The following is a 24,837-nucleotide window of genomic DNA, read 5'->3' on the forward strand; positions in this document are numbered from 1 at the left end:
ATTTTCTTTATCGTGCCAACGTTTCGATCTTTTATTGAGATCATCTTCAGGGCTCAAAGTGTTTGTCTTCTGTGTAATTGTGCCATCCTTGCGTGGGCACTCTCAACACGACACGCATAGTGTGATGCGGTCTGGTGGGATGAAGGTTTCAGAAAAACATTTTCTTTATCGTGCCAACGTTTCGACCTTTATTGAGATCATCTTCAGGGGCTTCAGGTCAGTAATTCTAATCAGAGTAGAAATAGTTTGAATATAAAAAATATTTTTTGCATTGTAATAATTCACTTTTTTCCACATCCATGTAGTTGTTAAATTAAAACAATGTTTGTAAATCTCAGGCTCTGAAGATGATCTCAATAAAGATCGAAATGTTGGCACGATAAAGAAAATGTTTTTCTGAATCCTACATCACACCCGACCGCATCTCACGATATTTGAATAACTAATTGAAAGAAGTTATTTGGTCAATGGTATCACGAAATATAATGGACTATATATAAATTTACAATAAAAAATTATATTTTGGTACATCCCTGACTGCTGCGGTCATGGAAGTTTGTTAAACCGCCCACCACTTCACATTTTAATCCAAGGAGAAGCCAGAGCAGCCGCCCACAGGCTCATAAACTGACAACTATCTGTTTTGATAGGCCATGTAAATAAACACTTGAAACTAAAGGAGGAGATACAGGCAGATGCCTTTCTACGTATTCCAATTGATGCCACCTCCAAAGTACAACTTTACCAAGAAGTACAAAGTACGGATACCAGAACGGGAAGAATGGGCCAAAGGAACACCTTTAAAGGCAAATTCCTACTGGTATACTGACGGCTCGAAAACCCACAAGGGTACGGGAGCTGGGGTCTTCGGGATGAATCCCAAGATCGAACTGACGATAAACCTAGGTAAGTATGCTACGGTTTTCCAGTCTGAAATCATAGCAATTGAACAATGCGCCAGAGAAATAAAAAGGCTAGGAATACTTTCCCAGAAGATAGCCATTTTCTCTAGCCATAGCCTCATGCGTGGCGAAGGATGGACTGCATGGAAGCCCTGACGGGAGTCAGCGACACTAAGATCTGACCCTGGCATGAGTCTCTGGGCACTCGGGGCAACGAAAAGTTCGGCATGTTGGCCAAAAAGGGAGCAAACATGGACTCTAAGGATCCAGATCCCTACTGCGGCCTAGCAGCCTGCCACAAAAGACGATTCATCTTAAAATGGATCCTTAATGAGTCCAAAACCTGGTGGAATAATACCACAAGTATGAAGTTCGCGGAGAAGTTCATAGAAGGGCCATCCCAAAACTTACAAAAGAAATACTGGAAGACAACCGCAACCGAGCTAGGATTCTGGTTGGACTCCTGACAGTGCACTACCACTTAAGAAAGCACATGCACCGGATAGGAGTACAGACGGAACTGTGCAAAAACTTCCAGGAAGAGGAGGAGACCGCAGAACACATTTTATGTTTCTGTGAAGCTCTACGTAGGTAGTAGGATGTAGTTGTCGAAAGTCCTCGACTATTGTTTCCTAAGACAGCATCCCTAACACCCAATTTTGTTTTCGAGCCAACCATTCCTGCGTTCAGCAACTACAACGGATAGACGACATCACCCTGGACACTTTGAGGAAGGCTGTGTGTCACGGATTGTTCCTAGATGTTTAATTTCGACAGAGTTTGGCATCATGGCTTGGTCTCAAAAATAAAAAAACTATATCCCGGATATATCGTCTGATCCTCTCATACCTTACCAATAGTTCCTTTTCTATAAAATACTAAGACTCGATCTCTCAAAACATCCATTTATGCTGGAGTTTTACAAGGAAGCGGTTTGTGTCCATTATTCTACATTCTGTATATTGCAGATTACCCCCACTCTGATGTGTTAAAGATGGCGCATTTTGCTGATGGTGTTGCGGCTTTGGCGGTGGCTAAGATTTGCAAAGCTTTAGGATCGCAATAACACGAAGTCCGACAAATAAATTCATGGCAAACAGAAGCTACTACATTTGAGGATTTTTTCAACTAAATTACGAATGAGAATCGACAGATAGTTGACTAAAAATGAGCCCCACGTTGGTAGACACTGGTATAAACCATGCCAGAATTGGTAGGGGTTTTATTCTTCTCCTTGTAGAAGAATGGAATAAGTGATCTACAGCATGGATTTTATTTTATTTTTATTATAAAAAAGCTAGACTTTACACAGATTTTCTCACCTAACCTACACAAATATTCATAAGTTATATGAAATAATACATAAGTATATTCGTATATACACTTCTTTCCTGCCAAGAATTGAATTACCGATTGCTCCCCTCCCAGTCCTATAAACATCACCAAAAGACATTTTTTGGAGTGTCCGGGTAACTGATTTTTAATATCGAATCATAGACTATATTCCAAAACCTGGGTTGCAGCAGGAACCCTGAGGGCAGCTTTTGATACATCTCTTGGTGGCCGTATTAAATTTATTTCTGAAAATAGCCAAACTATCAGAAAAGAAATTTCTAGAAAGGTGAGCCATTTAAATTTTTTGTATACTGTCCTCCCTCTGTACCTCTTTATAATTTTACTTTATTATTGACGTGTATTCTTCTCTCAGTCTACCTATTTCCTATCCATCTCCTGTGTTTCTGATCTCTGGTAACTTTCACTTTCTCTCTCTCTCTCTCTCTCTCTCTCACACACACACACACACACGCGGAAATTCCGGTCAGGTCCGCCTTCTCTTTTATTGTAGAAGAAGTGTAAATCTTGTGACAAGCCATAAAGTCCAGCTATGCCCCCCGGACGTATTCATGTCATGAACACCAAATGGATATCGACATGCACGGCCTTCAACATCCACACGTGTAAGGATGAGAGTTTGTACCACCCACCCCCCTCTCAAACATATTAAAATAAATGTAGAAAAGACAATATGTCTCGTAAAACCGGCTATTTTAACAAACTACACATGTTTCTTTGATATAAACATTAATGACGAGTTAGTTAAATGCGGAACAAATACTTTTATTAATACCCAGTAATTTTTGTAATAAATGTTTTATGTGTCATGGCTGTAGGAGATGCTGTTATTTCCTGTTCTGCTGTTGCTGTTGCTGTTGCTGTTGTCGTAAACATCGGAGTAAGGGGACGAATAATACGGAGAAGAAGGTCGACAACGTCGAAACGCAGACTTCGATAATCTTGTCGGAGCCCACGCCGACACCGGTCAGCAAGGAGCCACAGGTAGAACCGGATGACAAACCGCTCGTTAAGACACCGATCGTGAAGGTGGGCCGGGAGGAAGATCCAATCATCGTCAAGGGATCATCGCAGCACAGGCTTAAGAAGGGCCAGATCAACGTCGACGTCTCTTACTTGCTTGATAATGCAGCGAACCGGAAGTGCAATGTGGTCGGGAGCCCGGTCGAGGATCAGGAGGACCGGGCATCGCCAGCGGTGATGCGTCGTTCCAAGAGGGAAGCCTCACGGAAGACGATAACGTCGAAAGACGGTTCTCCCTCCGGCGTAGGTAGTGTCTTCTTGAGTCGGAAAGAAGCCGCCTCAGGCTCACAGAAGGTGATCATGTCGAAAGACAGTTTTCCCTCCGGCGTGGCTCGCGACTACTCGATCCGGAAAGAAGCCTCCTCAGACTCACTGATGTTGACCACGACGAACGCCGGTTACCCCTCCGGCGTAGGTAGTGGATACTCGATCCGGACAGAATCCGCCTCAGACTCACAGAAGATGATAACGTCAAAAGACTGTTTCCCCTCCGGCGTGGTTAGCGTCCGCTCGATGCGGAGGAAAGCCGCCACAGATTCACAGAAGGTGATCACGTCGAAAGACTGTTTCCCCTCCGGCGCGGGTAGCGACTACTCGACCCGGAAGGAAGCCGCCTCAAACACACTGCTGATGATCTCGTCGAAAGACCGTATCCCCTCCGGCGTGGGTAACATTTGTTCGATCCAGAAGCAAGACGTCTCAGACTCACGGAAGATGATCACGTCGAACGACGGTTCCCCCTCCGGCGTGGGTTACGTCTGTTCGGACAAGGAAGCCGCCTCAGACTCACGGAAGATGAGACCGTTGAAAGGTGTTGTGTGCCCGCCTCAAGGTTACATCTGTCCGATCCAGAAAGGAGGCGCCTCAGACTCACGGAAGGGCAACTCCTACGGCCAAGGGCAGTTCAACCGCCAACCCGGGGATAAGGGCAGGCCCATTCCTTCGTGCAAGAACGAAATCCCGCCGGGTTATAAGCCGAGGGAGAGAATAGTTACCAGCACATGCCAGGAATGCGTGCCCGCACAGAGTGACACCGAAATAGGCCAGTGCCCATCGTCGAACAACTCGCAATGGTCTGTCATGCCCAAGAACAGGGTGCAGCCTGTGGACGATTACGACTCGAATACGCCGACGACCCCAGCATCATCCGACGAAGTTCCCGTTAGGTCCAAGGTCCGGGAGCAGCCAGTTGACGAATCCTACAACGCACAACCGGAACCCGATTCCGAGTACAATCCCATGGGTAAACACGTCGAATTCAACGAATTCAGCGAAGAGAAACCGAAAAAGCCGAAGAATCAAAACTGCCCGTTATGGCCGGGGCAGACGTGCCACGAACCGGGCACCCCGATAACGGTCACCTACGTCGACCGGAAGAAGGAAGTGGTCCGCAAGAAACCGACCAAGTGTACCAGGCTGGTGACGAAGACGGAGGGTCTGGGTGTCCTCTACACGTCCAAGTCGCCCTGCAAGCCGTGCACTGATTATAGTTCCGCGTACCGCGACACCGGCGCCGGCACCCACTGATTGCCCATTCCTCGGGCGGACTATTTTCAAAATAAAACGTTACATTATGCGACTGCCTCAATCTAAAAAGAACATATGGCATAAAGATACTGATGACAAATTTGTTTTTGCGAAAGCAAACATTTTTATATATGGATAAAACCAAACTGGCATGAAATATTTTTTACCCGAATGAAACATATTTTACAACACCTTTTTCGTTTGATTTTAACCCAAATTCGGTATAATACAAAGATAAAACATCTCAAGTATATAATTATATAAATAAAACAATACATTTTAATATTAAATTAACTTTTTTTAAACGGTTGCTTTTTAAGTACCTATAGCCTAAATATAATCTTCATAAAATCTAATGTTTAATTATTAATGAATTAATAATTAACATTTACACCGCAATTACTCAAAAATAAATTTTGTGTACTGAAGCGGCTGCCTCGAAATTCTATGACAGGAAAAAATTCCACCCAACTGATTTTTTTTTTCATTTTCTCAATAAAAGAAAATTCTGCCCATAATTTTTCTCATTGTTTTATACCAATAAATATCTTTTTATGCTATATTTTAAATTGGGAATTTAAATTAGAGGTAAACACACTAAATCCTTAATCCGAAACAATAATAATGGATTTTTCAATGTTTACTTTTTACGGAATTTTAAATATTTGTACAGTCCTATTTTAATTCTGAAGCATAAACTGTTTAGTTTTCATTTTTGTTTTCTTAATTTCAATTTTTAAAGTTAAAAATGCCACTTAGTGCTGAGGATGTTGTGCGTGGTGTGGCACTTATTGATGATGGACGCTCCATCAGCTATGCGCCCACTGGCATCGGAGTTCACTACGAAACAATGCGAGACGCCGTTAGACGTTTTCGAGAAACTGGGTTCTTCAATAGAAGGCCCGGTTCTAGAATCCCAAGGGTAACAGAACCACAGAATGACCGTTTTTTGACTTCGAGTATATTGCGAAACCGTTGTACAAAAAAGCGTTGTTCAAGCGATTCAACAGCTCCAGGAAGTTCGAGATGTCCGAATTTCTGAACGCACTGCTCGAAGAAGATTAAATCTGTATGGACTGATGGCTTTTCACCCCGTAGTAGGACCAGAATTGACCAAAACGTAGTTACACTGCTCCCATTTGCTCGAGAACGCAGCCATCGGTCTTTAGCGGCCCATAGACGGTCAACATTATTGTACAATATAGATTGCTCAATAATTTGACGGTTGCCCCTTAACGTACAATAATACTGTACAAAATTTTGTTTATGCAATTAACTTGAATAGTTTGAAGGCGATATTGAAGTTTGTGCAATATTTTGTGCACTTGCTGATACTTCACAAACTGACTGATATTGCGCAATAATGCCAACAGACGGTGCAATATTTTCCAGGTTGTACAATATACAAATATATTTTCATTTCGTCAATCATGAAATGTATTGCACAAACTTTCAATGTCGTCTACACACGATCAATTAGATTGCACAACCCAAAATATTGTGCAATATTATCGTCTATAGGCCGCTTTTGGACGATTGGTCTGCTTTTCAGATGAGGGTAGTTTTGCTCTACTGTGTTTAGATGGGTGTGAAAGAGAGCAGAGAAGGCGAAACGAAAGGTACGAGAGCCGACCATTTCAACGTTGCTCAGTGATGGTGTGGGCGGGAATTTCAATGGAGAGTTGCACAGATTTGGTTCTTGTTCGTGGAGACAAGACGGCCACTCGCTATGTGGATGAAATTTTGGAACATCATGCCTATCCTCGATGAAATCAGTGATAATCCTATTCTAAGGCACGATAATGCCAGTCCACATGTCGCTAGTACAAGCGTACCTTCATCCGCACAACAACAGCCTGGCCAGCCCTTTCTCCAGACTCAAAACACCATCGAACATTTATGGGATAACCTCAACAGAAGAACAATACCACGTCCATCACTTCCTGAAACAATCCACGATCTTGAAAGGTCTCTTCATGAAGAATGAGCTAACCTCCATCAAAGAGACATTTCCAGAATGGTAGAGCCGTTTTCGAGGTGTAATTAAGGCAAGAGGAGGAAATATGCGATATTGAAATGTTAATTAAAAATCTACAACTAATTTGGTTTTCTTCATTATCCTTAGCAATTAACATTTTTAGACAAAGACTCAATTATTAAACGTTCAAAAACCAGAAACTTTGTTTAATATATAAAAACTTATACAAATCATAGTTATATTACAAGTGGGTGGAATTTTTTTTACCTGACAGTGAACATATTTTTCAAAAGTTAGTTGTATCTGTTCCATAGTAAAAAGAAAAATGCACGAACTTTGTACAGTCAATGGCTGATTTATGCAGGGTGGGCCCAAACGAAACAGAAATACTTTGAGGATTTATAGGAAATTTCATGCTGAACAAAAATGTTCCTAACAACATAGGCCCCCAAATAAAGCCTTCTATGAGAAAAACACAAAAATCTCTAAAAACCGTGATTACTAAAACTTTTTTTTTTCAAGAATTACTATTAGGAAGTAATTCTTGAAAAAAAAAAAAAACAGCTCCAGTTCTTCCTTCTTTCAAGTGATTTACTAACAAGCCAAAACTTTCAAAATTGGCCAAAACTCCTGGCTCCAATGCCTATGAGGTGTCGTTGGTCTCATTTTACATTATTTCTTACAACGAAGTGTTTTGTTTATTTCAAAGTGTTAACATTGAAAAAATGTTTAAAAGTTTTTCTCTGGAAAAATGTGGTTATTATATCAAAAAATCAAATCTTGGCAATGGATTTAGATAAAAACGTGCGGTTGTCTTCATTCTACTTAAAAATTAATTTTCGAATAGATTTTTTTCTATAGTATTTTGAGGCATGAATCCATATGGGAGTAATTCTTAAAAAAACTACAAAAAACTCTATTTTTAGAGGTTTTTCTGTCAGAAGGCTTCATTTGAGGACCTATGTTTGTAGGAATTTTTTTCAACACGAAATTTCCTGTAAATTAGATTAAGATAAAAACGTGCAGTTGGTCTCATTCTACTCAAAATTTAATGCTGGAATAGATTTTTTTTCTATACGTATTTTGAGACATGCATCCATATGGGAGTAATTCTTAAAAAAAGCTATTTAAAAAACTATTTTTAGAGGTTTTTCTGACAGAAGGCTTCATTTGAGGACCTATGTTTGCAGGAAATTTTTTCTTCAAGACGAGATTTCCTGTAAATTAGATTAGGATAAAAACGTGCAGTTAGTCTCATTCTCCTTAAAATTTAATGTTGGAATAGATTTTTTTCTATAAGTATTTTGAAACATGAATCCATATGGGCGTAATTCTTAAAAAAAGCTATAAAAAAACACCATTTTTAGAGGTTTTTCTAATAGAAGGCTTCATTTGAGGGCCTGTTTTTAGGAACGTTTTTGTTCAGCACGAAATTTCCTGTAAATTAGATTAAGATAAAAACGTGCAGTTGGTCTCATTCTACTCAAAATTTAATGTTGGAATAGATTTTTTTTTTAAACGTAGTTTAAGACATGAATCCATGAATCCATATGGGAGTAATTCTTAAAAAACCTATTTTAAAAAAAACCTGTTTTTAGAGGTTTTTCTAATAGAAGGCTTCAGTTGAGGACCTATGTAGGAACTTTTTTCTTCAAGATGAAATTTCCTGTAAATTAGATTAAGATAAAAACGTGCAGTTGATCTCATTCTAGTTAAAATTTAATGTTGGAATAGATTTTTTCTATACGTATTTTGAGACATAAATCCATATGGGAGAAATTCTTAAAAAAACCCTGTTTTTAGAGGTTTTTCTAATAGAAGGCTTCATTTGAGGACCTATGTTGTTAGGAACTTTTTTGTTCAGCAAGAAATTTCCTGTAAATTAGATTAAGATAAAAACGTGCAGTTGGTCTCAGTCTACTTAAAAATTAATTTTCGAATAAATTTTTTTCTATACGTATTTTGAGATATGAATCCATGAATCCATATGGGAGTAATTCTTAAAAAAAGCTATAAAAAAACCCTGTTTTTAGAGGTTTTTCTAATAGAAGGCTTCATTTGAGGACCTATGTTGTTCGGAACTTTTTTCTTCAACACGAAATTTTCTATAAATCCTGAAAGTATCTTTGTTTGATTTGTGCCCCCCCCCCCAAAGTATAAAAAGCTCACATAAATGCATAAAAAACATATTTGTTCAGAATCTAACCTAAAACCTTTATCTTTACTCCAATGACTGTTTACCTTCTCCTGTGTATTGGTGGTCCTGGGCCAGACCTCCTCAGACCATCCGTACCAGTCGAACCGGTTGACATAGTCAACAGCTATATCATTTCATCCCCAAATGCCTGCAGTTCTTTTTTCCAAAAAATTCTCTTTAGGTTCTATGTCTTATTCCAAAAATTTTATATTTGCAAATCCTGTTAATTTAGCCTAAAAATAGAAATTTTATTAATTTTTTTAAATTTAACTGGCTGACCTATAGTCATCTTACTTTCCCTTAGCAAACAAAATGTCATCCAGCCTGGCGTTAACTCAAACCATTGAACAAGGATCAGATCAAGGTTAAAAATAAAAAAATCTAGTACTTTTCCATTAAATCCTTTTATTAATCAGTTTGTTATTACTTTCTTTATTCTGTCTCTCAATATAATAAAGCATTACTTAACGTTTAAAAACATAAAGAGTAATAAATAAGAATAAATATTACAAATACTGAACATTCTTATGACATTTTTCTACATGATCAGATATCATTTATTTATTTATTTTTATATATTTTTTTTAATAGGAGGAAGAATGATGGGTTGATAACTTTGAACAACTGCAAAGGATTGATTTTCTTTTAAATAAGTTACATACGTAGAAAAAAGGAAACATTTAAGCAGGGCAGAACAAAAATAAAAAATAAATGGAAATGGCTAATATAAATAAATAAATAAATTCATTTTTTTCAGCTAAGCATCTTGTAAAAGTTTGAATTTTCCAAAAATATAAATACTCTGAGCCCGCCTCTTTTATTTCTCAAAATTCTATTTACAATTCGTTACGATATTAATAATAAATTCTTAATATTTATTAACAAACTAGGAATGTGACGAATTAATCTAATTAGGATATTTAGTTTATAAACTTAATTAATAAAATAAAAGAAGAAGGGGCGCAGACTGGGTTTTTTTTACAATAACTTATTTTCTTTCATATTTTGGAAAATAAAACCTTTTTTTTATTTTGCTTAAATTTACCTATTAAAAAATCTCTTTTTTTACATTCACAATACGTGTGTACGCATGCAAAAAAAAATTAACACCTAAAGACTCGTAACTTTTTCTCATTTTTTATTCATTCAAAAATTTGTCTAAAGAAAAAAAGTTTTATCGAATCTTTTAATTTATACTATATTTATATATTTTTTTTAAATTTATGTTATTTTTTATAGTTTAACGAAAAGACCCTGTTTGATAACAAGAACAAAAAATATTAGGGTCGCGAGGGAAAATGGTTTTTAAATTAACATGCAGTATAATTTAAACAAAGAAGACAAAGAAAAACTTCATCCTTCAGTCAATATAAGAAATTATTATATATAAAAAGAAGTAGAGAAGGATGAGTATTGGTAACTATAAACAACAAATTTATACTAATATTTAATTACATTTTTTTTTGTAAAAAATTGTAAGGGGAAAAAGCTAAAAACATTTATCACACACATTTTTTATTAATATTATTTTTTTAATACAATTTTTGTCTGACTATTTTTTTTCCTCCTGCAAAACTGATCAATAAATAATTTCTATTTGTATGGGAATGCTTTAGCAGGTTTTTCCCCTTTTTTTCCAACTTATCGAAACAATCGCAAATAAATTACATTTTATATATAAATAAATTAATAATAAATTTTAAAATAAATTAAGGTTTTTGTTTTTTTTTCTTTTCTGCTAAACTAACTAATAAAATCCTTCGTCATTAAGGCGACGGACGTTAATATCAATAACTGGTAAATTAATTAGAATACAACGGTTCTTTTCCTCTCGGTATAATTTGGAATGCAGGATAAGAAAGGAAGAGCTGTGAAGACGGCGTTGTTTTTTTTGTTTCTTCTTTTTTTGTTTTAAAGTATATCACAGGTCTGTCGCTCGTCTCCGTCCCTTGAATATTATAGTTTTATCAGTCAATGACAAAAACCTTCATCTCATCGATGGCTTTGCACCAGTCGAGTGCGTAGCCTTCTGGTTCTTCGAGGTAGTACGTTCTATTAGGCTGTAACAAAATAAATAAATAATTAGTTTGTTACATACTGTATACAATCGCATATATTTATTTTTGAAAAAAAAAAAAAAAAAAAAAATTACATTGACCCATTATTCAGATGGAGACAACCAAAAACACATTTTATAATAGTAGTATTTATTTTTTTAAAATCAAGTATCAATTTCAGGGTGCTGCCCTCTCCCCGTCTTCCGTTGTTATGAATGTTCAGTTTCATGGATTACAAAAAAAAAGGAAAAAAAAATACTTACGGTATGTACAAAGAACGTCTTGAAATTCTTTGGTTCAGTCGAAATACTCGAGGAATATGGGATTTCGCCCTTTAGGACCATAGTTGCTGGGTCGACGTAGAACAGCCTAGGCCCTTCGGTGAGGAGGAGCATGCGCCGTCGGGAGAAAAGACCCTTACGCTTGTTCACGATTCCCTGTTTCAGTATGAGTCGTCCTTCGACAAGCTGGTGGTACCGGGACGTTGCGGCCTGTTCGAGCAGTTTGGCCTTCTTAAGCTGTGGGTCGCGCATTATAGCACTGACCCCCTGGCGCCGGTTCCCTGAGCTTGTCCGGGTCACATCTCCTGACTGGGCTGCTGACGGAGAGCTGACCTCTTCAGCATCACCAAGTCCAAGCAGCCGGCTCAGCTGGCTGTTCAGTCCTGGTTCGATATGGTCAGGAACCTTTATTGAAAAACAAAGATTTAATTCACGGTCAATTTTTATTTGATAATTGTAAAATTTCACTTATTTACATTATAATTGCTATCAGGGACGTGGAAGTACGGTGAGATTTTGGGAGGTGTCTGCAAAAGGATGTTTTTAAAATCGACGCCTTCAAAGAACTTGTGATTCCTCACTGAAACATAGCCTTCTGTTTGAACATCGTCATGTGCACCCAATCTCTCGTTCGGATCCTGAACCTGCGAAAACATTTAAAAAATTAAAACTTCATCGAGGATGAGGGTAAGTGCACACTTACAAGAAGCTTCTGGACGAGATCCTTTGCATCTTCATCAAAACCTTCCGGAAACTCATACTCGAGTTTTTGTATTTTCTGGAAGATTGTATATTCACTGCGACCCCTGAACGGTGGGAGGCCGGAGATCATTTGATAGATAACGCATCCGAGGGCCCACAGGTCCGAGGCGTAGTGGGCAGTCTTATCAGTCAGTAGTTCAGGCGAGACGTACTGTGCGGTGCCAACAAAGCTGTTCCTCCTCTGGCGTCCAGCGCCCTGCGAGGAGTCTGTGGCGGTTTCCGATGGGGTGTTGACTATCTTCGCTGACCCAAAATCCGTTATAAGGATATGCATGTTTTCATCTAAAAGTATGTTTTCTGGCTTCAGGTCCCTGTGTATGACTTTCAGCCGATGGAGGTGTTCAAGGGCCAACAGGATTTCTGCCGCATAGAAACGTGTGCAAGCAGTGTCAAAAGCTCCAACTTTATTTATAAATGGCAACAGCTCGCCATTCTTTGCATAAGACAGTACGAAGTAAAGACTGTCTGTGTCTTGGAACGTGCAGTAAAGTTTAACGAAGAACGGCACGCCGGCAGTGCTGATTATGTTAAGGACATCCCGCTCTCGTTGTACGTATTCAGTCTTTCTCTCACGGATGATGTGCCGTTTGTCACAAACTTTGATCGCATATTCCTTGTTTGTATGGATGTCTTTGGTGAGGTAGACTGTGGCGAAGCTGCCTTCGCCTACCACTTTCCCGAACCTGAAGTCTTTTGTCGACCGCTTCGACGGGACACTGTTTATGCCACCACCTGATGGTGGAACCACGACCTGTGCTGTACCGTTGCATTTGGCGCTGTCGACAGGGTTGTTGACCCCAACAAGGGGCAACGTCGACACTCTCTGTAAAAAAATAAAATTAAAAATTAAACAAACAGTCAAACCACAAAAACAGTTTGTAAAAATGTGCGTTGCCATAAGGTTTGTAATGTTTTGGCAATGCTTCTATAATGAATTTTCAAGTTTCTAGCTTTTATATAACACAAAACGACCTAAATGTCTAATTTATGGATAAATTTGGAAAATCGGTACGGTTAGGTTGTAAGTGGTGATTGTTACAGACAATGGTAGTCCTTGGCTTTTCATGGTTAGCCAGCAGGTGTGGAACAGTCAGTTGTAGTTTGGTATGGACTATGATCATAGAAATAAAAAGTGAAATATTTAGCCATGGTTCGGAATGATCAATGACATTTTTAGGGAGTGGGAATAGTTGACATGGATCATCCGATCCGTTTGCCAGAAGTCATTGGTTTACAAATATACATGCTGTTTTTAGAAGATGAGAAAGATAGAGTTACAGATAGATTAACGACTGGTTTTTGTGGTCATTATATGCGATGTTTAAAGTAATAAACTGTGATGGTTAGTGCCACGGTTTGGAATGATTAACGACTGGTTTTTGCGGACATTATATGCGATGGTTAATGGAAAGAACTGTGACGGTTAGTGCCACAGTTTGGAATGATTAACGACTGGTTTTTGTGGTCATTATATGGGATGTTTAAAATAGTAAACTGTGATGGTTAGTGCCACGGTTTGGAATGATTAACGACTGGTTTTTGCGGACATTATATGCGATGGTTAATGTAAAGAACTGTGATGGTTAGTGCCACAGTTTTTGGAATGATTAACGACAGGTTTTTGAGGTCATTATATGCGATGTTTAAAGTAATAAACTGTGATGGTTAGTGCCACAGTTTTTGGAATGATTAACGACAGGTTTTTGAGGTCATTATATGCGATGTTTAAAGTAATAAACTGTGATGGTTAGTGCCACAGTTTGGAATGATTAACGACTGGTTTTTGAGGTCATTATATGCGATGTTTAAAGTAAAAAACTGTGATGGTTATCGCCACGGTTTGGAATGAATAGGACTTCTATTTGCCATTGTTAAAAGGCTCTGCTACAACTCGAAGACCTCTGTGAAGGTCGTGATTGCGGATGTACCGCGTGATTATTAAAAAACGTTTGTCAGCAGTTCTAACGTCAGTTTACTTGATCCGGTTAATCTCGCTTTGAACAACTCGGGGAACGGTTTTTGTTGAGAAATAAAATATTTCCGACTCCTGCCTGTTTGAATTTTTTTTCCGCACGAACTCGGTAGTTCATCGGTTTAGTGCTGACAAAGGGATTTCGAGCGGCGCGTGCGGTGCGATTCAGCGAAAACCCCGTTCTTCCCCCGTGCCGATTATAATTCCGTTCCTCATCGCGAGTTGGGTCCGCCGCTTATCGCTTGTCCTCGGGAGGAAATGGCTCGGCAGCGGTTCTCGGAAACCGCCGCGCCCCGTCCATTCAACGAACCCGGCTTCTTTTAATAGACGCTGATTCACTACTATGTCCGAACTACATGTAAGGAGCTCTTCTCCCTCTCCGGGCATTCCGAACATTCTGAGGTTCATTTCCACGGAACTGTTTCGAGTCGTCGACGGTTTGACCAAAAAGTCATCTAGTTATATTATACGATTCATATAGAAAAAAAACCCACACAAAACTGTACATACATCTTGTTGAAACGATAAGTAAAAACATAAGATGACCCTCCCCAAGTACAGGAACAAGAATGGGCTTCTACAGTTCTTGGGCGAGGGTTGAAATTGAAAAAAAGCCAATAATTTAGAAAAATATTTTACCATCGTTGCCATGGGTTTGAAGGATCTGGGATGTTGCCTTGAAGTACACGACGAGACGGGCAATGAGAGACTGAAAAGCTAGGAGTGAGGAGGACGAGGCCGGGCGACGCCGCTGGTGGGGGCGATTTCGTAATTCGACGATAATAAAATAACCACGGCGTCAACAATGACGCTGAGCTCCTCTTGAAAAGGCCCGGGCACTTCTGATAAATAGAAAACAGGGGTGGGCACGGCGGCGGTTTTTTGACAAAACAATGCAAATTCTACTAAAAAGGTGACCGATCGACCCCTTAGGAAAATTCGGCCAGCATCTTAGTACAAATAGAATATTAAATTTTAGAGCAATACCTAAAGAGAAAAAATATCTATATTTCAATTATTATCGTCTATGGTCATCTCAAGTGTGGTATTCTCAAAAAGAATAACCATAACAGTATCGCAGAGCAAAGATGTTAGACATTTAATGGTATCTAACGCCCGAAACGTACGTATATGATACATTCAAAATAAAAACAACAAATGATTAAATGATGGTAGAGACATGGGCAAAAAAAGTTCAAAATTTTTTTTCACTTTTTGTAAAAGATAGTTCTACTCACAAATTTTGTGAAAAAAGTGATAATTCCTAATATTGAACTTTTTTTTAGAAATTATGAAAGTAGGGTGAGTTTGTAGATTCACTTTTAGTAAAAGACGGTTCTCATAAAAAAATTTGTGAAAAATGAGCAATCCTATATTGAACGTATTTTAAGAAATGATGAAGGTGGCGTGACGATGTAGATTCACTTTTTGTAAAAGATAGTTCTACTCACAACTTTTGTAAAAAAAAAAAAAAAAGCGATCATTCTTAATATTGAACATTTTTTTTATAAATGATGAAGGTGGCGTGACGATGTAGATAGATTCACTTTTAGTAAAAGACGGTTCTCATAACAAAATTTGTGAAAAAAATGAGCAATCCTATATTGAACGTATTTTAAGAAATGATGAAGGTGGCGTGACGATGTAGATTCACTTTCTGTGAAAGACAGTTCTACTCACAAATTTTGTGAAAAAAGTGATAATTCCTAATATTGAACTTTTTTTTAGAAATTATGAATGTAGGGTGAGTATGTAGATTCACTTTTAGTAAAAGACGGTTCGCATAACAAAATTTGTGAAAAAAATGAACAATCCTAATATTGAACTTTTTTTATAAATGATGAAGTTGGGGTGAGTATGAAGATTCGCTTTTTGTAAAAGATAGTTCTACTCACAAATTTTGTGAAAAAAGCTATCATTCCTAATATTGAACTTTTTTTTTTAGAAATGATGAAGGTGGGGTGAGTATGTAGATTCGCTTTTTGTAAAAGATATTTCTACTCACAAATTTTGTTGTGAACTCACAAAAACATTCAATGTGAGGAATGATGCCTTTTTGTATGGTGTAGTTCAAGGTGTATAATGTCTGGAGACAAGGGCTGTGAAGGTTTGAGTATAATATTTGGAATAATTATTGTTTTAGGTGTGGGCCATAATTAATTCTATATAATCCGAATAGAATGATTATACATATGTTATCTTATATTAAGAGGCAAAAAAGCGGCCTTAATATTTTTATTAATATCTGAAGCAATTCTCCATTGTCTCACAAGAATATTTAATCTGTTAATCTCTAAAAGGTTAGAGGCAAATAAAACACAGATAAAATCTCCCATATTTGCTTTCAATTGGATTTTGTAAATAAATTTTAGAATAGTCAACCTCATTTTTGGTGGTTTTCTGTCAAGCTTCTTTCTAAAGTTCCATTTTTAAATTTCAAATCTGATGGTTTTAAGTGATACAGAATCGGCTAGAATCATATAATTGGAGATGCAAGAAGTCAAGTGTATGTGGCCAGGGTGCTTAACATTCCTATCCCAAGGGTCTTTCCATAGCTACCACTGGAGGTTGCTCTAGAAGGCATGGATCAGGTCGCCTTCGTGTCATAACTCAAAGATAATCATTGTTTCGAATGTTCTCCGAAATCGACCAATGACTTCAACAAGTTTAAGCACAGTAAGGCGAAGACTATCAGAAGCTGGATTACGTCCGAGAAGGTCCAAAACTTCCGACACATAAGCTCGGCTAAGGTTCACAAGGAATAACAACTATTGGTCTGAGAAATACTGGATTAAAATCTTTTATTCAGATAAGTCAAGGTTTTTTAGATCTTCTTCCGAGGGAGGGTTTGGAGAACAGGATAGCGATATATCCCATGTTTACTCCGGTGAAGTAGGTGGTGGTATTACGGATTGGGCGAGCATTTGGGAAGGTCGCACAAACTTGATTTTTATCGTGGGTTCTCTAACAGCTCCGCGTTACATTGAAGATGTGTTATCATAAGAAATCGTTCCTTATATGTTTTATAAGTTTTTTTATGCATGACAATGCAAGGCCTAACAAAACTAGGGTCGTATGTGGTGATTAGTGACCGTTAGTCGAAGACTATTCGGAAATCGTCAGATGCGGTCTGGTGTGATGTAGGTTTTAGAAAAACATTTTCTTTATCGTGCCAACGTTTCGATCTTTATTGAGATCATCTTCAGGGCTCAAAGTGTTTGTCTTCTGTGTAATTGTGCNCGTTGGCACGATAAAGAAAATGTTTTTCTGAAACCTACATCACACCAGACCGCATCTCACGATTTCTAAATAAATATCCATTAACGGTCACTAATCACCACACATTTTCTTTATCGTGCCAACGTTTCGATCTTTATTGATATCATCTTCAGGGGGCTTCAACTCAGTAATTCTAATCAGAGTATAAATACTTTGAATATAAAAAATATTTTTTGCTTGTATTAATTCACTTTTTTCCACATTCTACATGCATTTGTTAAATTTAAACAATGTTTGTAAATCCCAGGCCCTGAAGATGATCTCAATAAAGATCGAAACGTTGACACGATTAAGAAAATGTTTTTCTCAAACCTATATCATAGCAGACCGCATCTCACGATTTCTAAATAAAGATCGATTAACGGTCACTAATCACCCCACATTTTCTTTATCGTGCCAACGTTTCGATCTTTATTGAGATCATCTTCAGGGGCTTCAACTCAGCAATTCTAATCAAAGCAGAAATACTTTGAATATAAAAAATATTTTTTGCATTGTATTAATTCACTTTTTTCCACATCCTACCATGTATTTGTTAAATTTAAACAATGTTTGTAAATCTCAGGCTCTGAAGATGATTTCAATAAAGATCGAAACGTTGGCACGATAAAGAAAATGTTTTTCTGAAACCTACATCACACCAGACTGCATCTGACGATTTCCGAATAAAACTAGGATCGTTGGGACTACTTGGAACGGGCTTCAATTCAGCAATCTTATATTTTTCTGTAAAAATATTCAGTAAACCTACCAATAATAAAAATTATAATAGCAAGTATTTACTAAAGAAAACGAATGTGACCACTTTTATGCCTCTCAGTGTATATTATGGACAAAAATAAATTAAAAATCTAAACCGTAGTTTGTAGGCGTTCATGTTCTGCCTTGAAAAAGAAAGTACAACTTATGAAACCTCGGCCAATAAATATATTGAGTAAAGAATATATTAGTATTTAGTAAAATACTGGGTTCTGACTACATTCTCATAATTATAAAATCACATCTTAATCTCTAGTATTTATTATATGAAGGTATCTTAGTACATCTGTTGTATATTTGATTTCCTTCTGAAATCCACATAAAATAAAGCAAAAAATGAAAACATTTATTTAAGTAACAACTGATAGGTGTATCTAAAGCGTCATATCGATGATTACTCATGTAATATCGGCACAAGTGATATACGTTGTACCATCTTATCGATATTTGCTGAAATATGTACGAGTTTGTGATTTTTTTAAAATTTTGTAACCTTGAGGAACAACCGAAGTTTCCGAAAAGCAGAAGTGGTTTAACCACCTAAGAGGTTAGGCGAGAAAGCTTCCTCCGGTTCCCGAAGGACCCAGAAGGGTGGTCCAGGCGCTTTTTCCCCCTAACGATTTGGCCGATTTCCCGGGGAGTCGCCACCAAAAATACCGGGCGGGCAGTCGCCCAAAAGTGCAGTCGGCCGTCGGGACGCCCTTCTAAAATAAACGCCGCCGCCGACGCGTCAAAACTGGAAACCGCGTGGAAGAAAACGTACGAAACCCAGTTATGGAAAAAAATACCCCTTGGCACAATTTATAAACAGACTCATGCAAGTAGTTTCTAATTTTGAACAAAAAGTATACTCCATACTACAGTAGACATCAACAACCTACCAACAAAAATTACATACTAATAGTCCTTAAATACTAGCTTATGAGGCTGATGAGGTAGGAGTGATTAGATGATGGTTGTAGATAGGATTTTGGGTATGGTTATGGTAGATTTGACATGTATTCTAAATGAACCATAGTGCTTGAAGACCATTCAATAGTAATGATATGGTTAACATAGTTTGAGTTAATTAATTAGTTATGGATGGATCTTGTTAGGAACATTTACTTTATGATTAGCGTGTTAAAAAATAGTTGGTGATGGCCGTGCATGGCTAGAAATACAAAGCTAGTTGATGGTTAATGTCTAGGTAAAGCAGTGATGGTTGATGATGGTTAAGCATAGTTGGTTAATGATGATTCGAGATGTTAAAAAATAATTAGTGAGATAGCTAGGATTAGTGATGGTTGAAAATAGTAGAATACTTAAAGACCAGAACGGTAACATGGCTTTTGCATCCTTGGTATTAAGTGCACCTAAATTGACTATTACTACGGGTAATCGGCATGAATCAAGGACACAAACTGCGGACGAAACAGCTTCATGTATGATGGCGTAACGTTATCTGCTTATCTTTAACGGTCTAGTCTGCGTTACCACTGAAAATGACGAAAAGTAGAAACATGTCTGATGTACTAAAATAACGAAGAAAGAAAGATCAAAACGGAACAAAAACAATTGATGTTGATTACAGGTTGAGGGGTCGGCATTTCCCGGCGTTTCGATTTTCTTGAGCCATCTTCAGAAGATACGTCCTCAAAATGCATGGAGGTCCAAATGAAAGTGCAAAACAAAACCATTAAGAAAAATGGAATCCAAACACGGCCTACAAAAAGAGAAAATATCGCAAATTAAAATTAATTAATAAAATTTGAAATACCTGAGCTCTAATATGTGACATTACTTAAGTGCCGGCTAATGACTGATACACACTTTATAAAGACAAACGACTTTATGCCTTTTTGTTTGAAGACGTCAAACGGATGACGTGCGCGGTTCGAACGATGCTTCTGTTTAATTTGCGATTGCGCGGCATTAAAAGGCAAATTTGCACGCGGTGGAGTGCGTTTACATTGGATACGCTCGTCACAACGTCCTCATAAATGCGTCAAGGTCGGCGAATTGTCGTAATCGGGAAATTTATCCTTGTGAAGACGCGGCAGGGCTTTCCGACCGGCGGAAAAAGCCGAACGAAGCAGATACTAAGCTCGGGGTTTATCTGCTTAATCACTACCTAAATCAGTTTTCCTAAATCTTCAAACGGCTTCTGTTTTTTGTTTTTTTCGAAAGCGCTATTTTTTATCGATGTTTCGATATATGCGCCGACTGCATGGGATCACATGTTAAAAACAATGAACCGAGTATTTTTGTCTTTTATGTAACTGGGAGGAACGTTGGAACGTTATCTATTTGTAGCTTTCTAACGTCCATAAATATTTTCTTTATGTGAAAGAATGCAAGACTGTACTGTTAGTCTATATGCCGACGGAAAATGGGGAAATTGATAAAAAATAAATATACGTACAAATGTTATATGTACATTCACCCATCCACCAAATGATAAGGAGGAATCATAGAAAACCAATATTAAAACCTCCAGAAGGAATAAAACCAAAAAGGAGAGATAACAACTCACTAATGAAAGACCATTCGATACTCCTGGCCCCAAGTGATGACATGAAAAGAATTTAATCAAAATTACCAAATAAACTTAGTCACCAAAAAAGAATGGGAAAAGGGGAAAAACACCTCCTTTAAGATTGGCACCATCTACCGGTACACAGGCGGATCTACAAGGCAAAAAAGATAAGGGGTCAGGTGTATTCGGTCCTGGAGCCAAATATTCAAAACCAATGGCAAAATACACCAGTATCTTCCAAGCTGAGGTTCGCGCAATCAAAAGATGTACTCAAATCAAAAATCAATCAGGTTACACAAACAAGAATATAGCTATTACGAGATAGCCTAACAGCCATTAAAAAGTTCAAACAACATTAGCTCAAAGACGGTGATGAATTGAAAAACTAGAAAGTCAGCCTTTGGTGGGTCCCAAGACATATGTTGGAGTCGCAATGTCCTTGCAAGTAGAAGCTATACCGCTGCTAGGACCCCCCTTTCTGTGGCATAGGAATTCACACTATCAATTAGACAGAAGGATAAAAAGAAAATGAGCGAACAATGGAACTCACTCTCTGGGCACAAACAATCCAAGAACTTCCTAACAAACCTTGGAAGGAAAGATGTAACAAAATGCCTTAAAGGAAGAAGAAAAACTGCGAATCATAACAGGGTTCTTAACAGGACACTACAAACTAAATGGACATCTGAAGAAAATTGGCATAACCCAAGCACGTGCAGCTTGCAAAGAACTAGAAGAAACACCCAAACCCTACTAACAAACTATGACGCTACACCCGCAGGAGGAAGTGGTTTGGGACATCAACGTAACCGTAGAAGAGAATCAACCACTGAAACAGTTAATAAAGTCCTTGATGAACTAGGTCTTACCGGTGTGCTTTAAGCAAAGAGCGGGGGATGTGAGCTCTTATAAGGCCCCCTGACGCTAAACACGCAGTTAAAAATATGAAAAAGAAAGATGGCAGCGTCAGTGGACGGGGTCGTCGGAGAGGCTCTTGCGAGTCAAGAGCACGACCGGTAGATGGCCCCCAGAGAATCTGAGCAGGAGACGAGGGATCGTCCTCACCCGACTGAGGATTGGCCATACGCGGTTGACACGTGGGCACCCGCTTTTGGGCCAAAGCCCGCGCAGGTGCCCCTTATGCAGAGAAAGGGTGCTCGATGTGTCCCACATAATAGAGGCGTGTCATGCCTTGGCTCCATACAGAGAGCGTGTAGGCATACCGCCGGATTTAAGAAGAGTTCACGAACACGATAGCGAGTTTCAGAGTCCCCTGTTCCGCCCGGGAAATTGGGGTTTTTTTATTGTATGTAGTATGTCTTATGTGTTGTGTGTCTATACGTTTTGTCTGAGTGCATGTATTTATTAGCGTGAAATAAGCGGGGTGAGGGTGAAATATAACGTGATCATCACCCCTCGAACGATGAGAGCGTAAGAGTGTGTATTCGGGGTCGATGGCGGAATATTTATAAAAGTACTCCATCGACCCCAATCTAGATTAGTTTGAGTATAGGGTTGGTGGAGGAATATCAAGTACTCCACCGACCAAACGGAATGAGTGTATTTATGTGTATGATTGTATTTATTTGTATGAATGTAGTGTTTGAAAGGGTAAATAGAATATAGACATAGTTGGGGGCTGAAATGACCTGGATGTCGGAAGCCCCAGTCAAAAAAAAAAAAAAAATTAGCTCTTATAGGGCGCAGTATGATACACACCCCGACGAATACATCTATCTATGTAGTACTGATATAATCAAGTATGTTATTCAAATCCATGTTGGATTTCCTATTCTTGAATAGAAGATAATATTGGGATTATATTGGTAGCTTAGTAATATTGAACTATTGCCAAGGGTGCCTATGGATTTTAACACCTGTGTGCTCAAAGATGGTGATGAATTGAAAAGCTAAACAAACTAGATATGCAAAACAAAGCCAGCCTCTGCTGGGTCCCAATACATGAGGGAGTAGAAGGCAACGAGGAAAAGAATGTCCTTGCAAGAAGAGGGGCTGCTATACCGCTGATAGGAGGACTCCAGCCTTTCTGTGGCATAGGAATCCACACTATCACCAGGCACCTCAGACAGAAGGAAAAAGTATATCAGTGAACTCGTTCAATTGACACAGACAATCCAAGAACCTCCTAAAATCTTTCGAAGGAAAGAGGTAACAGCCTTAAAGGAAGAAGAAAAACTTGAGATTCCTAACAGGATTCTTAACAGGACACTGTAAACCAAATGGACATCTGAAGAAGATTGCCACAGCCAAACACGGCAAGAGCAGAGGAAACACCAACATACCTACTAACAAACTGTGGTGTTACATTTGCCCGCAGGAGGGAGTGTTTTGGTACGTACAATGAAACCGCAGAAAAGACTGAACCAATGAAACCAGGCCTACTAATCAAGTTCCTTGATGACTAGGACTCACCCGTGTGCTATAAGCACAGAACGTGGGATACAACAGCTCTTAAAGAGCAATACTGTACACACCCCGACTAATACATCTACATACATTCATGGACGGTGACCAACTAGTGAAAGTAGCGAACCAAAACGAGTAAAGGATTTTGGAACGCTTGGCAGTGTATATTGCTAAAATAATAAATTTTTTGATTAGTGTTAGGCACTAGCTAGAGTGCGATTCCTTAAAAACAGATGTGGTTTAAAATATGGCAAAATTGAAAGAACACAAAGAGGATAGAGAAAAGTTTTTTGTAAACAAGAATATTGACAATGAGTGTACCTTGTCAATGGAACGCATCGGTCTCCAGGGCGAAGAAGAAAGGCCGCGGAAACTGAAATTCGTCCGGTCCCCGTGGAAGGGGGTGTGGAATTCGCGCAGGGAGGAACGCCCGGAATTCCATGGGACCGTTACTCCGTTAGGCATGACCCAACCGAGATCGAGTTGGATGCGGCCCGCACGGCGTCGCTCGGCCGGCGGAAAAATGGAAATCGAGATGCAAAACCGGTTTCAGATAAAGTCCGCGAGACTCCCATGCCGCCTCCAATCTCTGGAGACAAGTCAAATATGGATAGCACAACGCTTCTATCCAACCGACAAAAATATCTTTCATTTTTATGATAAAAATCGTCAAATATTTAACGGCAAATTCGACCAATTCGAAGGTCAAGGATTTTTCAAGAATTTGTTCAAAAAAATAGTAGAAGTTCGGAATTTATGGGAGAAAGTTTATACGAAGAGGAAGATCCTTTCACTATTTAAATCTTCATCATAAATGTAAAGTCTTATGAACGTATCCTCTATTACTCCACACCTTCCATGTACTGAGAAAATTTCAAACAAAAAGTTGATGATCATAAATGGCGGGGCAGGAATAGTGAGATGCAGTTTCAAGTTACACTTTGAATTTTGAAAAGCTCAAGGCACAAAAGCTTCCCTTCCAATGTAGTTATCTGCAACTAAGCTTAAGAAATCGGCAATATATTGGACAGACTGCGCACCAAGTCGCTCAACTAAACGTTTAGGTTGCCTAGTGTGCACGCGGTTACAACCCAATAGGACTAACTGTCGGCTGATAGTGTGCTGTGTCCCTAATATCCAAACATTCCTAACCATAGTCGATCATACCCAATCGTATTCTAATCAATTGGGATGATCGGTATCTAAGAATGGGATGGTCCTAGAATTAATTATACATACAAAATTACAACACTTCTGATGATGTCATACCGAACAAGCATACCCAAACGATTGGAAACGACCAAACAAATTACAACCAGATGTTTCAAGTGCATTGACGATAAATCCCAAAATCAACCCCTGTAAGAAGAAGGGGGTGAAAAAAGGATGCCGATTAAGGGGGTTGAGGACCTCTTGTGAAAAGGGCGGGAGAGAGAGAGAGCACGTACCCATGGCAACAGGCGGGAAACACCTGGTGTCTAGACGTGCCATTGGACCCGGGGTTACCGACCCTCGGCCCATCACAGGTACTAAGGACGTTGAATGAATGGCTTTCCTTCGAACACTGTTCAGCACACATGTAATACACATTTGTTTTTACTAACTTATTATAATACACATTGACATACAATGGCGATGCCTCCAGCACTGCTGCGCAAGCAACGACAATTAATTTGATTAAAACATCAGTATAACAAAACAATCGAAATGTATTGGATTTGTCGTTCGGAATATCACATTTTTACCATCACCATCAGATAAGAAAACATCGATGAACAGTATCGCAAAGTATATGGAGTTTG

At 38.6% G+C, this 24,837-nt stretch overlaps 1 protein-coding gene across 5 annotated transcripts in view; it reads right to left on the reverse strand.

Moving 5' to 3' along the window:
• Positions 1 to 10,716: 10,716 nt before the first annotated feature.
• LOC106663173 (3-phosphoinositide-dependent protein kinase 1) overlaps positions 10,717 to 24,837 on the reverse strand; it is a 79,706-nt gene continuing 65,585 nt past the window's right edge. For 2 of the 5 annotated variants that reach the window (XM_014387805.2, XM_014387802.2), the window contains exons 2-5: positions 12,022 to 12,903; positions 11,795 to 11,962; positions 11,301 to 11,723; positions 10,717 to 11,040 (exon numbers count right to left, since the gene is read on the reverse strand). In XM_014387805.2, coding sequence (XP_014243291.1) covers positions 10,948 to 11,040; positions 11,301 to 11,723; positions 11,795 to 11,962; positions 12,022 to 12,903 — 1,566 coding nt within the window. In that variant the 3' untranslated portion in view covers positions 10,717 to 10,947. Of the gene's footprint in view, positions 11,041 to 11,300; positions 11,724 to 11,794; positions 11,963 to 12,021; positions 12,904 to 14,691; positions 14,799 to 19,661; positions 19,763 to 19,849; positions 19,886 to 24,837 lie in introns of those variants that run through there. The other 3 variants (XM_024229976.1, XM_024229975.1, XM_014387806.2) reach the window with 3 other exon arrangements.

Source organism: Cimex lectularius, unplaced genomic scaffold (genome assembly GCF_000648675.2).
Source record: "Cimex lectularius strain Harlan isolate CLEC.00 unplaced genomic scaffold, Clec_2.1 scaffold330, whole genome shotgun sequence".
In the NCBI taxonomy this organism is placed as follows: domain Eukaryota; kingdom Metazoa; phylum Arthropoda; class Insecta; order Hemiptera; family Cimicidae; genus Cimex; species Cimex lectularius.